This window comes from Nannospalax galili, unplaced genomic scaffold (genome assembly GCF_000622305.1).
Source record: "Nannospalax galili isolate Female #2095 unplaced genomic scaffold, S.galili_v1.0 scaffold1022, whole genome shotgun sequence".
Lineage (NCBI taxonomy): Eukaryota > Metazoa > Chordata > Mammalia > Rodentia > Spalacidae > Nannospalax > Nannospalax galili.
The window spans coordinates 254,329-268,815 of NW_008348201.1; the positions used below are offsets into that span (position 1 = coordinate 254,329).

The window sequence follows — 14,487 nt, forward strand, 5'->3', positions numbered from 1 at the left end:
ACACAAGGCTACTTAGTTCATTTTTCCATCTCATGGTGTGTACTACCATTATGATAATAAAGGCTCACATGAGGTAATTTTAAGACTCACATGGATTGACTCTCAGTCCTCTGAAGAACCATGTGAATTCTACATGGCCATCATTATCTCTGCTACAGAAGTGAGCTTGAGAAATTTACTCAAGTTTGAGTCCTGCAATAGAGACGCAAACCTGAGTCATCAGCATTCCTAATCTCCATGCCATGGTGCCTTCCACCAATACAGAAAGATGAGTGTGGCCAATTCAAGTAAAATCCCGTCATCTCTCAAGTTTTTCTTTCTTCCAGAGAAATTTGAAGCATATGAAAGCATATAATCATTGTAAGATATAATGCCTTAAAGACTACCTTTGCCTTAGGAAATAGAATATTTCCCTATTAGATTATTTTAAGTGCTATCCCAAAAATGAATACACAAAAGATTTAAACATTAACAACAGAAGAAAAAAATACCATGCTTCAAAAGAACAGTTAGTTGGCACTCCATCAGAAGTGTCTTATAATAAACACAAATTTTAATTTTTCATTTAACAACACTAAAGAATGAGGTATATGAATGTTTTCATCACAGACTTTTACTGTATGCAATTAACTGTATTTCACAACTAGCATGTTACAAAAGACAGTACCATTGTGCCAATAAAAAGTACTGAAACAGAAAATTACATTATCACGAGAAACCACCAAATATCACAACTGTCAGGGTCTACAGTTTTATTTTTCCTCAAATGTTAGCATGATGTCTTTTATGTGTTAGTTTATTATCCAAGTTATATACTGTCTTTAAGTTGCTTTACATTTCAGAAGTCTTCTACATATATTAAGCAAATGGCTAGAGAAAGCAAGCAAACCCTAGGAAGATTTAAGAAGTGTCATGTGGTTTCTATGATAGATTTTCAAATACAACATAACACACTTTAGTTGTAAACAAAAATGCAAAATCTGTAGTCATAAAAAATATTTTATTGGTAATTGTACATAAGTGAGACTGTAAATACTTTTTATTTCATGATATTAATAAATGCATAAATTGAAAGTTGTGTTTGGAAATGTGGTACTATGATTTTCAAAAGAATTGTTATATTTAGTAAGAAGCCAATTAAATTGACATAAGATTAGTTATTTCCCAGTTCTGTGCAATAGTTACCATGTGTCTACTAATTAGATTCATATGTCTATGACCCTGGATAGGTTTGGAACAAGGAAACAGTGATAAAACTATCATTAAGTTAAAGCTTTTCAAAAATTGTAGCTTTTAAAATATGGCAAGTTCTTTTCTGTTTCTGCCAAATGCTTATAATTCTTTCATTTTAAAGTTTTATATAATACAGGAAATACCAGTGTTCAATGACAATAGCACTAAACCTGAATTAGAAAGCTAAATAATCAATGTTTTATTGTTTACTAGTCTGCTAGTAAACATTACAATAAATGAATGCTTTGAAAAATAAGCAAACTATCAAATAAAAAACTGCAAAAAAATGGATAAAACACAAGTCAGAAACAATAATTTAGTAAAACATGTCAAAAACAATGGCAAAGGTTCATACAAATTCTTTATTTAATAACAACTTTCCTATTTAATCACACCAAGTACCAGCAGGTGTATTTAAGAAGATAACCATTAAGAAAATCCTGTTGCAGCAATAGTTGATTAAGTTGATCTTTGACTTGCATACATATAACTATTTGTTTCACAATTCTCAAATAATACATATTTAGGCAGCTTGCACTATTTAATAAAAAATTTAAACTCGTTACATGCCAATAGTAGAGAATTCAATAGTTACGTGTTAGAATTCACTAAACTAAAAGTGAAAATAGACTTACCAATAACACTGCATAACGAGTAATTCAACCACATTTTCATGGCACTTAACTGGAAAGACCAAAATGTTAAGTATGGAAACATTTGGTAAGCACAGATTGCAATAAAATCTAATAAATCCTAGTAAACTTTTATGTAAAATTCAAATTATGGATTATGTATGAATGTGTCATGAAAATGTGGTACTTCTTGGCATAATCTGTATTTCCATGGTAGGACAGACGTGACTAAGAAACTGGAGAAAATAATCTTTAATGAGACTCTCCATTCAGTGATGAGGCTTCTCCTCGGGGGGAAGACGACCTGGACATTCCCCTCTCTGTGTTGTCGGAGCTGGAGCTGCTCTGACTGTGCTGATCTGCAGAAGCAGCACTAGATGCGGGCGGTGACTTGGTTTTCTCCTTAAAGTCTGTGATAATGACTGTTAGATCTCCAACGGTAACTTCCAAATGCTGAGCACTACTCCGATCCACATTTTTTAATCTTGGCCTAAACACACACAAAAAAAAGGATGAATTTTTAAACTAGCTTCTCTCTACTCAATTTCGGACCACATACAAAATAATCAGCAAGGGTAACAAAATAAATATTGCTTTCCTGAACTTCGAATAGCGACTTTTTTTTTTAATGGTGAAAAGAAAACAGACATGTCTTTTAAACCCCTACTAAAAAAGAAAACAGAATCCTCACATTTAAGCTTATATTTGTGATCTTTTCTATTTCCAATATGCCTTTCAAACTCAGGAAATTTTCATCATACTTCATATCAAAGGAAATACAAAGTATACTTGCACTCTGTGTATAGGAGTACAATAAAAGTTTAGAAGAATATTAAATGGTTTATTATTTCAAAACCATCACAAACACTCTTCAGATTTACCTGGTTTTCTTGTGACAGCTTTTTTTGCTAGTTGTTTCCTTTTCACTTTTTTCTTTTTCTACTTTATCTTTTTTCTCTTTCTTTGACTGGGCAGGGGGCACGAACTGCTGAGTAACCTGCTGTGCCACCAACTGGGAGACAGGTCGAGGTTTCCTGTGTGCACGTTAAAAAGAAAGGTTTTAATTATAATCTAAAGTTATGTTTTATGACAGAATATCTGCTATAAGAATAGATATACTTTATGATAAGCATAAAATTCCTCATAAGTAAAATATAATCATTTCTGTTCAAAAAGAACTACCATAGCAGTTAAAATTCAAATTCCAAGATCTATGGCCAAACTGCTAGAATGTAACTCTGCATAAAGTAACATGCGACATTATTTAAAATGTACATCCAAGAAAATAGGGAGGCACACATGTAAGTAAACATGGATTTAAATTTTTTAACATTGACATTTACACTGAAATAGTATTCTGGCTGGGCGTGGTGGCACACGCCTTTAATCCCAACACTAAGGAGGCAGACACACGTGGATATCTGTGAGTTCAAGGCTAGCCTGGTCTATATAGTGAGTTCTAGGACAGCTACCGCTACAGGGAGACCCTGCTCCACTCCCAAAAAGAAAAGAGAAGGGAGGAGGAGGAGGACAGGAGGGGAGGGTTACAGTTACGGTTAAGGGGAGGGGAGGGGAGGGGAAAATATCTTCTTCAATACTGCTTTTCCTATAACAGACTATATGTGACTTTTTTTCCTAAAGTCAATGACTCAAAAGCTGAAATCAAAACCACCTTTCCTAAAATAAGCAATAAACAGTGAGCTTAGTTTGTTGATCTGCACTGCTTTAGAAAAGCCTCTATCTTTATTTGCTCTCTAAATAAATCAGCCGTGTGTGTGTGTGTGTGTGTGTGTGTGTGTGTGTGTGTGTGTATCTTTTTGAGACAGGGTCTCCTTGTAGTTCCAGCTGTCCTGGAACTCACTATGTAGACCAGGCTGGCCTCGAACTCACAAAGATCCGCCTCTGCCTCCCAAGTGCTGGGATTAAAGGAGTGCACCACCATGCCCGGCTTGATTTAGGCATTTTAAAGGTAGTTTATTAAGCACCCACTACAGGACTTAAGTGTGCCTTCCATGTTGTCTGACTTTGCCTTTAGGCACCAGCATGAGCAACTAACCTCATCAGCCCAGTCAAGGACCACCCGCCCCCCGACCAGCTTTATGACAGAACATGGGTAAGTGGAGGTTAAGATTCAGAGAACAGTCTCTAAGTTCCCAAGAGAACAAAAAGTAAAGAGGGAGAAGGCAGGGAAGGGAGAAATATAGGTTAAGATAAAAATATATTTTAACAGATGATTTATAAACGGTGGTAACTTTATTGCCTAGAAAATCCTATCCTATTTTGGAAAGAGGGTTTTTTTATTTGTTTGGTTTTTATCTTTGATGTTGTTTCTCCACTATAGCAGGAAAACAGGAAGTAATGAGAAAATACTGCTAATCAAACTTTCAAAGCTGCAAGGCTAGCAGGAAATAAGGAAGTAGTATGTAAAACAAATCTCAGGAGAGGGATGCCAGCTTTGCTTAGAGCCTGTTTAGTGTGAAGTACTGGAAAGATAACTCTAGGACAGACATTCAATACATAATTTTAAAAACAGGACTGTCAGAACTCAGTGTTATACCTCTAGACCAAAGTTGCACACACAGAGGCTAAGGAGATGGCTCTGTGAATAAAGTGCTTGCTAAGCACCTGAGTTTGGATCCCCAGCACCCATGTAAAGGCTGGTCATGGCTCCAAGTGCGCCTTTAACCCCAGTGCTGGTGAGGGTCTCAAGGGAATAAGGTGAATATTGATCAAGGAAGTCACCGAACATCCTCCATGGATAGGCATGCACACTTGCATACACACACAAGCACACAGCACACACACAAATGGAATTCCACAAGTAAAAGTGACAGTAAAGGTCCTGTAGCTAATGGTCAGACCTGTTAAGGAAGAACGAACTCGACAAAGAAAAGGGTTAATTTAAGGTAGTGGTTCACACAATGAAGGAACAGCACAATCTCCAGGAAGTCTTCTTCAGCTTGCCACGTCCTACCTCCAGAGTTTCTACTTCAGCAAATTTTAAGATGGAGCGCAAGAATTTGTATTTCTGGGTAGTTTCCAAATAATGCTAATTATCTGCTGCTGGGAAGAAGCTGGAAGAACCCTGTCACTGCTGTAGCACCAAATCTGCGGCAGAGCACAGCAGAGAATGAGAAAGAAAGGCTGGGCAGGTGGAAGCACACCACACAGGGAACGTGACTCACTCTTACTGACAGGAAGTCACTGAAGAGATTAAAACTTAGAACAGTGCAAAAAAGTATTGACACCAGTTTGAAACAGAAAGCTTCCTTCCACAAAGCAGGGAAACTAGAAGCTACTTGAAAACAGCAAACAGAAATACAAAAATATATTCTCTTTCAAACGCCTGAAATGAAGCAGCAGCAATGAACTCTCTGAAGAGCAAAAGCAAGTGTACACAGTGACCGATTAGCTGTGCCCTCGTCACTTCCAAGAACTACTCAAGCAAGATATAAAAATCCCTGACTGCATGTAGCCAACATTCTGTGGGTACTATGGTATGAACATCCATGTCACCTCAGATTCTTATATTGAAACCTAATCCCAATGTGGTTAGAATCAGAAGTATGAAGGGGATTAGGTCCCGAGGCCAGAGTCCTTATAAGCAATACTCGTGCCCTTACAAATGCTCCAGAGAGCCATTTTGGGCCTTCCACCACATGAAGACACCGCAAAGGCAGCATCTATGAGCCAGAAAGTACCCTCAGCAGACACTGACTCCACTAGCACCTTAACCTTGAACTTCCCAAACTCCAAAATTGTGAGAAATCAATTCTATTGTTCATAAGGTACCCAACCTAAAATATTCTTCCTTCCCTTTCTTTCCCTTCCCTTTCCTCTCCTTTTTCACTTTTAATTATGTGTATCACATGTATGGGTATGTGCACCTGAGTGAATGCAGATGCCCTTGGGGACTAGAAGCATTGCATCCCCCTGGGGCTGGAGTTACAGTCAGTTGTGAGCCTCCTGATGTGGCTGTTGGGAAGAATCAAACTCAGATCCTTCTCTTGTGAGCAGTCCATGCTTTAACTGCTGAGCCATCTCTCAGTCTCCAGCCAGTGTTATTTTGTTATAACAACTGAAAGAGTAGAATCAAGAAAAATTAAAAAAATAAATACAGAATCTTAGATATTGGTAAGTGCTAAGTAGAAAATTTAAGAACTATAGTGAGTGATGGGCTGTTTCCTCTTTTAAACTATAAACAATACAAGGAAAGGGAAGTATTGGCTTTAACCATCACTGTAACTACTAGACCACTGAACATACTAGATACCACTGGAGTACTAGACCACTGAACATATTAGATACCACTAGAGTACTAGACCACTGAACATACTAGATACCACTGGAGTACTAGACCACTGAACGTACTAGATACCACTGGAGTACTAGACCACTGAACATGCTAGATACCACGGGAGTACTAGACCATTGAACGTACTAGATACCGCTGGAGTACTAGACCACTGAACATGCTAGATACCACTGGAGTACTAGACCACTGAACATACTAGACACCACTGGAGTACTAGACCACTGAACATACTAGATACCACTAGAGTACTAGACCACTGAACATGCTACATACCACTAGAGTACTAGACCACTGAACATGCTACATACCACTAGAGTACTAGACCACTGAACATGCCAGATACCACTGGAGTACTACAGCACTGAACATACTAGATACCACTGGAGTACTAGACCACTGAACATACTAGACAACACTAGAGTACTAGACCACTGAACATGCTAGATACCACTAGAGTACTAGAACACTGAACATACTAGACACCACTGGAGTACTAGACCACAGAACATATTAGACACCACTGGAGTACTAGACCACTGAACATGCTAGATACCACTGGAGTATTAGACTACTGAACATACTAGATACCACTGGAGTACTAGACCACTGAACATACTAGATACACACACTGAAAATATACTAGATACAGAACAAATGAATGTTAAAAATGACTGAACAATATATTTTAAGTGTGTGCTGGATAGCTTTAGTGTCAACTTGACACACCTGGGTTGAGGGAGCCTCAGTTGGGGAATTGCCTCTACTGGACTGGCCTGTGGCCATGTCTGAAGGGCATCTTCTTGATGAGTGATGTGGGAGGGCCCAGCCCACTGTGGGTGGTGCCACCCCTGGGCAGGTGGGCCTGTGTTGCATAAGAAAGCAGGCTGAGCAGGGGCCAGGGGAGCAAGCCTGTAAGCAGCGTTCCTCCATGGTCTGTGCTCCAGCTCCTGCCTCCAGGTTCCTGCCCTGAGTTCCTACCTTGGGCTCCCTGATGAACTGCGACCTGGGAGATGTAAGACAAATAAACCCTTTCCTCCCCAAGTTGGTACTGGTCAGAGTGTTTTGTCACAGCAATAGAGAACAAACTAAGACAAAGTGACACAGTAATGTGGTACACTGAGACACCTGATTACATAGATACAATATGTAATTATCATATCAATGAACTGACATAGCTATCATCTTAGACATGTATCATTAAGAAAAGACATACTGCCTCTAAGTTTACTGACCAGGACCAAGTTCTTGCTACACAGAAGAAGCACTGTAAAAGTAAGAGCAACAAGATTTTCATTTCTTTTTCAGTTATGCTGAAATCTGGACAGAGAAAGTTCCAGGCCAGCCTAGGCTACATAGTGACTTCCAGGCCAGCCTGGGCTACATAGTGAGTTCCAGGTATGGCAAGGTTGAGAAAATATTTCTTTAGGTTAGTGACTAGTGAATAGTGAGCCACTTAAAACTGGGTTCAGTTGTTGTCATTCTGTCTTGTGGGGTACTAGGGATCTGAGTCCATAATATTATGAATGTGTCATCTTCATGCACTGTGCACTGTCTTTCCTAAATGCACACTACACAATATTCCATTCCTTTGTTCCTTTTCCAGTGATAAAGGTAACATTTCATTTAAAGGTTATGACTTTATTCAACATTTCTAGGATTATGTAATCTGATTCAACTTTGAATGAAAAGGTGGTGGGGGGTGAGCTTAACTATTCAAGTAACGGTCTCTGCTGCACTCTACAAGCTGAGTGAGCTTTCAGAGTCCTGAACTGGTAATAGTGGGAACGCATCTTCGTATGGTCTTTTTAGAATGCCTAGACTGGCATAACTCCACCATGCACACTCCATTTCTCTCCCCAGGGATCCCAAGAAAGTTTGTGATCTCTGTTCTATTTGACAAGAACAGTTTGCTAAACAAGAATGAAGTATTTTAGTGATGGAGACATGTAACTTAGAAAGTAAAAGGGTGACACTTATAAAGTATACCTTTTCCTTTCATTTTTTTAAACAGGGCCTCTTGTATGCCAGGCTGGCCTCAAATTCATTATGTAGTCAGGGATGATCGTCCTGAGTACTGGGTATAGGTGTGTACCACCATACTTGCTTTATGTAGTGCTAGGGATCACAGGGCTTTGTACAAGCTAAGTAAGCACATTACCATCTGAGCTACATTCCCAGCCTCAAAGTACACTTTTTAAAAGTACTTTTTCATTTATGTGTATGTGTGTATACCTGTGTGTATGGGTGCTCTCAGAGGCCAGAAAAGTGTGTTGGATGTCCTATAGCTGGAGTTACAGGCCACCTGATTTAGGTGGTAGAAACTGAACTCTAGTCCTCTAGAGGAAGTTCCCTTAACTCCTGAGCCATCTTTCCAGCCCCACTAATGTATATTTAAAAAAATGGAGTGGGTATGTGTTGGTATGTGTGAACCCAGGTGTGTGTGCAGAGGTCAGAGGACATCTGTAAGCCTTGGTCCTCACCTCCCACCTTGTCTGAGACAGGGTCTCTCATCACTTTCACCACTGCACAGGCCAAGTCAGCTGGCCACAAGATTCTGGGATTCTCCTGTGTCAGCTTCCTGTCTTCCTTGCCTTAGATCTGGAATCAGACACACAATACCCTAGCCAGCTTCTACGTGGATTCTGAGGATTTGAACTCAAGTTCTCACAACTGTGTGGTAAGCAATCTACCCGCTGAACCATTTCCCTAGCTGTAAAGTACATTTATGTTCTGGAATTTATCAGTCACTGTTTTAAACATGCATTTTTAGTGACATAAAGACTATAATAATGCATTGACATTGGACAAAAAGGTCATTTAACTGCTAAGTAAGAGCAGTTCAGCATTGGCCCAACTGTACTCTATCAGATCATATCCTTGGTAATCCATGTCATGATTGAGCTATAATTTATTAATATGGTATTTATCTATCTGTGGATCCCTGTGTGTCCTGATACATAATCAAAATAGACTATAGAAAGTCCGCACGTCTGTTATTTACTGTAACAGAGAAAAGAGGACCCAAAGAGGAAAAAAAAAAGAGGAAAGGGAAGAGAAGAAACAGGGAGGCAGGCATAACGAGTATCTACAGTCAGCAGAGCACGTGGGAAGCTGTGACAGGAGGAGCCTGAGATCCAGGCCAGCCTGGGCTACATAGTGAGTTCCAGGCCAGCCTAGGCTACATAGTGAGTTCCAGGCCAGCCACTGCTACAGAGAAAAGAAACTCTTTGTCTCAAAAGAAAGAAATAAAAACATTTAAAGGAGAAAAAGGAAAAGATTTTAAAACCAGTTAATAGTTATTCATTATGACAAAATACTTCCACTTATCTGAGCAGGAGGCCAATACAGGGCAGCACGACACATGAAACATCTAACCATTGTGCCTACCTCCACATATGCCAAGAACCACATTATCAGAACATTATCAGAAAATGGCTTTTTCTTTCTGTTTGGTTGTTTGAGCATAGGCTTGCCTCAACCTCATTCTCTTCACAACCTCTTAATGCTGGGAGGAGCCCCATCTCCAGGGAATACAGTAAAGAATGTTAGCGTTGGACATCAGACATCCTCCTCTGGCCAGCCTACCTACCTACCTACCTACCTACACACACACACACACACACACACACACACACACACACACGTACACACACACACACACATGTACACACGCACCCCACACACACCAAAAAACTTAATTTTAAAAACCCCTGGATTTTACGATAAGCTGTGAACAGTGCTGTAAGTAGGAAAGCAAGAGGACCTGTTACGAACAAAGATGAAATAAGGACTGTCCCTAACCATTAATACACCAAGAAAGATAGAAGAAATAAGGAACAAGGAAAAAATTTATTAAAACTTTTATGAGTAATATAAAATGTAATAAACCTATTTATTATTCTTTAATAATCTGATTTTGAAGGTATATCATTGCACATCAGTATTGCCTGGAACTGACTCTGAGATACCTGTGCATACATGAAAGCTTTAAGTCCCTTATACAAAGTGGCACAGTATCTGCATAGGATATATGCATATCTGTTTATATACTTTAAATCACCACCTATATTACCCAATAACATAGAAACACTGAGTGAACAGTTGCTATATTGTTTAGGGAATGATGGGGGGGGGTCTGTATATGTTCAGTATAGAGGCAAATTTTTTCTCCTGAAAATTGACCCTAGTACATGTATGTGAAAATCTCAAATACAGTAGTGGACTGAATAGATCTGAAATGGCCAAAGGTTTTCTGTTTTGTTCTATGGTGCTGGGGATCAAAGCTAGGGCTGACTCATACACTCTAAACACATGCCCTACCACTGAGCTACATCACTAGTTCAAAACCCTCTTACTCCTTATTGGCAAAAGAATTTAGGGTCTCCTACATGCTAGGCAAGTACTCTACCACACTGACTGACAACCCCAGCCTTCTTTCCCACTCATCTTTTGAGAAAGAGTTGCCTAGACTGTCCTTTAGCTCACTCTGTGGACTATGTGGGCCTTGAATTTGTGATCCTTCAACTACAGCCTCCAGAACCGCTGGGCCTGTGCAGTCAATTTTTTTTCTCTTTTAAATTAAAAAAAATATGTATGTGTATGAGTGTTATGCCTGCATGTATGTAAGTGTGCCTGTGTCATGCAGCAGAGACCAGAAAAGATCCCATGGAATTGGAGTTATGGTCAGTTGTTAGCCACCATATGGGTGCTGGAATTTCAACCCAGGTCTTCTGCTCTTAACCGCTGAGCCATCTCTCTCCAGCCCCACCCCACCCCACCCTTCTTTTGTTTTTCTTTTTAAAGTGCAACTAACTCATCAAGTCTACTATTAGAAATATACTCATCTAGAAAAGGCTGAGTTTTTTTTTAACAATTTCAAATACATTTGTAATAATTTTCAAGTTACCTTCACTTCCATTTATGTCTTTCTATACTTCTATCACCAGGCACTCTACTTTTGAAAATCTTTTTAAAATTAAAAGACAGAACAGCCATTTTCTTTGCTCCAAAATCTTGTATTTTTTCATTCTCACTATAAAGCTAGCAGCTTCAGAATGATTTTAGGTTTGATTTATTCTTTAAAAATGTCATGCACATATACAATGTATCTTGGTCATATCTACCCCCCACCCTTCTCTGCAACTCCCACCAGGGACCACCCCCCTCCTAACATCTCCCTCTCAAGTCTATGTTCTCTCTTTTTTTAAATAATTCAATGAGTCCAGCTACTGCTGCCTAGATGCACATGGGTATGGGGTCATCCACCAGGCCATGGGAAACCTACCAGTGGCCATCTCCCCCACCCAGAGAAAAGTGATGCTCCCTCCCTCAGCAGCTATCAACTGTCAATAATGCCACAGCAAGGAGTAGGGCCTTGGGAACCCCTCCCAACTCCATGCTAGAACTTTTAACTGGCTTAATCCTGTGCAAGTCTTTCTAGGTTGTCACAGCTGTTACGAGTTCATGTGTGCAGCAGCCATGTCCAGAGGAAGGCATTTCACTAAGATAAAATATACACAACTACCTTTAGCATCAATTCAATTATGAATCCCATCAAGTACGTTGTTTCTGAGACAGGGTAGCCCAGGCTTCCTCAACATATTGGGCAGTCAAGGACAACCTTGAACTCCTTCTCCTCCTCCTTCCACCACCCAGGTGCCGGGATCACAGCCCTGCACCACACACCGGTTCATACAATGCTGGGAATCAAACCCAGAGTTTCTTCTATGCCAAAGAAACACTTTACCAAATAAGTTCTGTATCTCCAGGCCCCACAAGTAAATTTTTGTGCCAAATATGTATATAATGTGAAAGAATATGACATTTCCCTGTTAAAAAATAAGATGCTGCAACTTCTTGTTGTGAAGTTATTGTATGATAAAATCCTTTCTGCTCATGAAACAAGGCAGCAGGACTCTGAAGCTCAGTAATCTTCCCCATTCATCCCTCTCAAGTAGCCAGCTAAGCCAATAAAGTGTACACGTACACGTACACACACACACACACACACACACACACACACACACACCTCTATAGGGCTGGGGGTGTGGCTTAGTGGTAGAGTGGGTGGCTAGCATGCACAAAGCCCTAGGTGTGATACCCAATACCATAAAAAAAAAATAGACAAAAACTTCACACTGAATGAGTACCTATGTAGAACTGTATTTCCTTTTTGTCCTTAGAAAAATGTTGTTCTGGGCTGGAGAGATGGCTCAGCAGTTAAGAACACTGACTGTTCTGGCAGAAGACCTGGGTTCAATTCCCAGCATTCACATGGCAGCAAACAACTGTCTGTAACTCCAGTTCCAGAGGATCCAACAGCCTCTTCTGTCCTCCCTGGGGATTGACGACATGCGTGCACTTACTTATATGTAGACATAACACTCATACACATAAAATAAAAATATTAATTTTTTTAAAAAAAGAAAAATATTGTTCTTTGAGCAGTTCACAAGTCTTAAGAAAATTATCTAGGACACTGTCACCTGAAGACTGGCACCTGAGATTCCCTTCCGTGGTCAATTTCAGGATCACCGCCATCTCCAATGCTGTTCTCCAGTTCTGCACTCGGCTCCTGACTCATCTAACAACTGTAAACATCTTTCTTTGTTCCCTTTCTTCTCTAACTGAATTTTGGACAGAAAATGCTCTCATTTTCCCTTATGTTCAAGAAACCCTAAGGCAGAGAGAATGAAGACTACATACAGGAACAACAGCTCTAGCCTTTCACACTTCTCTGAAAATGAAAGGACAGCAATGAGCCACTTCACAACTGCACCATCCTGCTAGCTGCCTGCACCGTCTTACTGCTCTCTATGATCTAAACCACCTTTAATATAATTGGGAGAAACTGAGAGTAACGATGAAACTATTCCTAGTAATGTGAAATGCAAACTATTCTAAAATACAGGGAAAATAAAACTGAGCCCATTATTATACATATTAGAAAATAAAAGGCCCAAAAGACACATATTGTGTTTTTTTTTTTTAAAGTGAATGCTCTTCTTGTTATCTGAAGATCTTAAGGAAATAATAAGACAGCAACTCTGGGGCTGGAGATGGCTCAGCAGTTAAGAGCCCTATAGTTGCTCTTTCAGAGGACCTAGGCTTGGTTGCCAATAAGGACAATTAAGTCATTTGTGCATCCACCCATATGCTAGAACTACACACATGTTCTGGAACAAATCCCACCACATTAGAACCATTTTTAGTTCTTAGCTCAGTGTTGAATATTTACAAAGAGCACAAAGCAAAACTTCTAACTTCCTTTCTTTTATGCATCATTTTATTTGGTAATTTTTATTTTTTAATATGAGAAAGCTGCTCAGTAATAAAGGAAAAAGTTTTCAGGACTCCCAAGAAAATTATCTTGAGTAATAATTCATTCCTGGGCTGGCAAGTAGATAAAGACACTTGCCACCAAGCCTCACAACCTAAGATCAATCCCCAGGACTTGTATGGTAGGAGAGAACAAACTCCTGCACACTTTCTTCTGATCTCTGTATGACTGCTAAGGCACACTCACACAGACACACACTAATAATACACACTAATAAATAAATATAAGGATTCATTCCTTTTTTTCTCACCTTGCTTTTTTCACTACAGAGGGCTGTACCCAAGGTTCGGTATATGCTGGGAAACACTGTACTAAGCTACAACCAGACCTGAGCAGGCAGTAACACTTCTGTACTTACAAGGCAGTCTCATCACAGCTCTCAAATTTCAAATTTTTATTTTATTTGCTTGCTTATTTATTTTAACAGTCCTGGGGATTGAACCTATGGCCTTGGGCATCCAAGCCAAGGCCAATGTATCTATTACCAAGATACATTTCAGCTACTCTCAGTTAACTCTTGTGCTCTTCTTTATCAAATTAGCCCTCTGTGCATCATGAAACTACAGAAGTCCCTCCTTGTCCACAGTTCAAAAGTACTACATGGAAAATTACAGAAACAAAATAAGAGAGACCACATTTGTATACTTATATTTCATCATACAGCTACAATAATCTATTTACTGAGCCTAATTATAAATTAAACTTCATCAGAGTTATGTATATATAGGGAAAAAAACACAGAACACCAAAGGTTCAGTGCTATCCAGGACTGCAGGCAGCTACAGGGGGTCTCAAGATGTATCTACCAAAGACAAACATAACAACTGCATCATTTCTCAACACTCCTTTGTACTGCAGTAACAAAGGCTCCCTTTCTTTTTTTTTTTTTTTTTTTTTTTTTTTTTTTTTTTTTTTTTTTAAAAAAAAAAAGAGGACGATAAATCTTTCACTGTGATATATCAAAATAA

The 14,487-nt window shown here is 39.3% G+C and overlaps 1 protein-coding gene across 1 annotated transcript in view; it reads right to left on the reverse strand.

Annotated features, from left to right (window-relative positions):
• Nucleotides 1-593: 593 nt before the first annotated feature.
• Yaf2 (YY1 associated factor 2) overlaps nucleotides 594-14,487 on the reverse strand; it is an 86,564-nt gene continuing 72,670 nt past the window's right edge. Inside the window, exons 2-3 of the mRNA XM_008844844.3 lie at nucleotides 2,747-2,899; nucleotides 594-2,355 (exon numbers count right to left, since the gene is read on the reverse strand). Coding sequence (XP_008843066.1) covers nucleotides 2,118-2,355; nucleotides 2,747-2,899 — 391 coding nt within the window. The 3' untranslated portion in view covers nucleotides 594-2,117. The remainder of the gene's footprint in view (nucleotides 2,356-2,746; nucleotides 2,900-14,487) is intronic.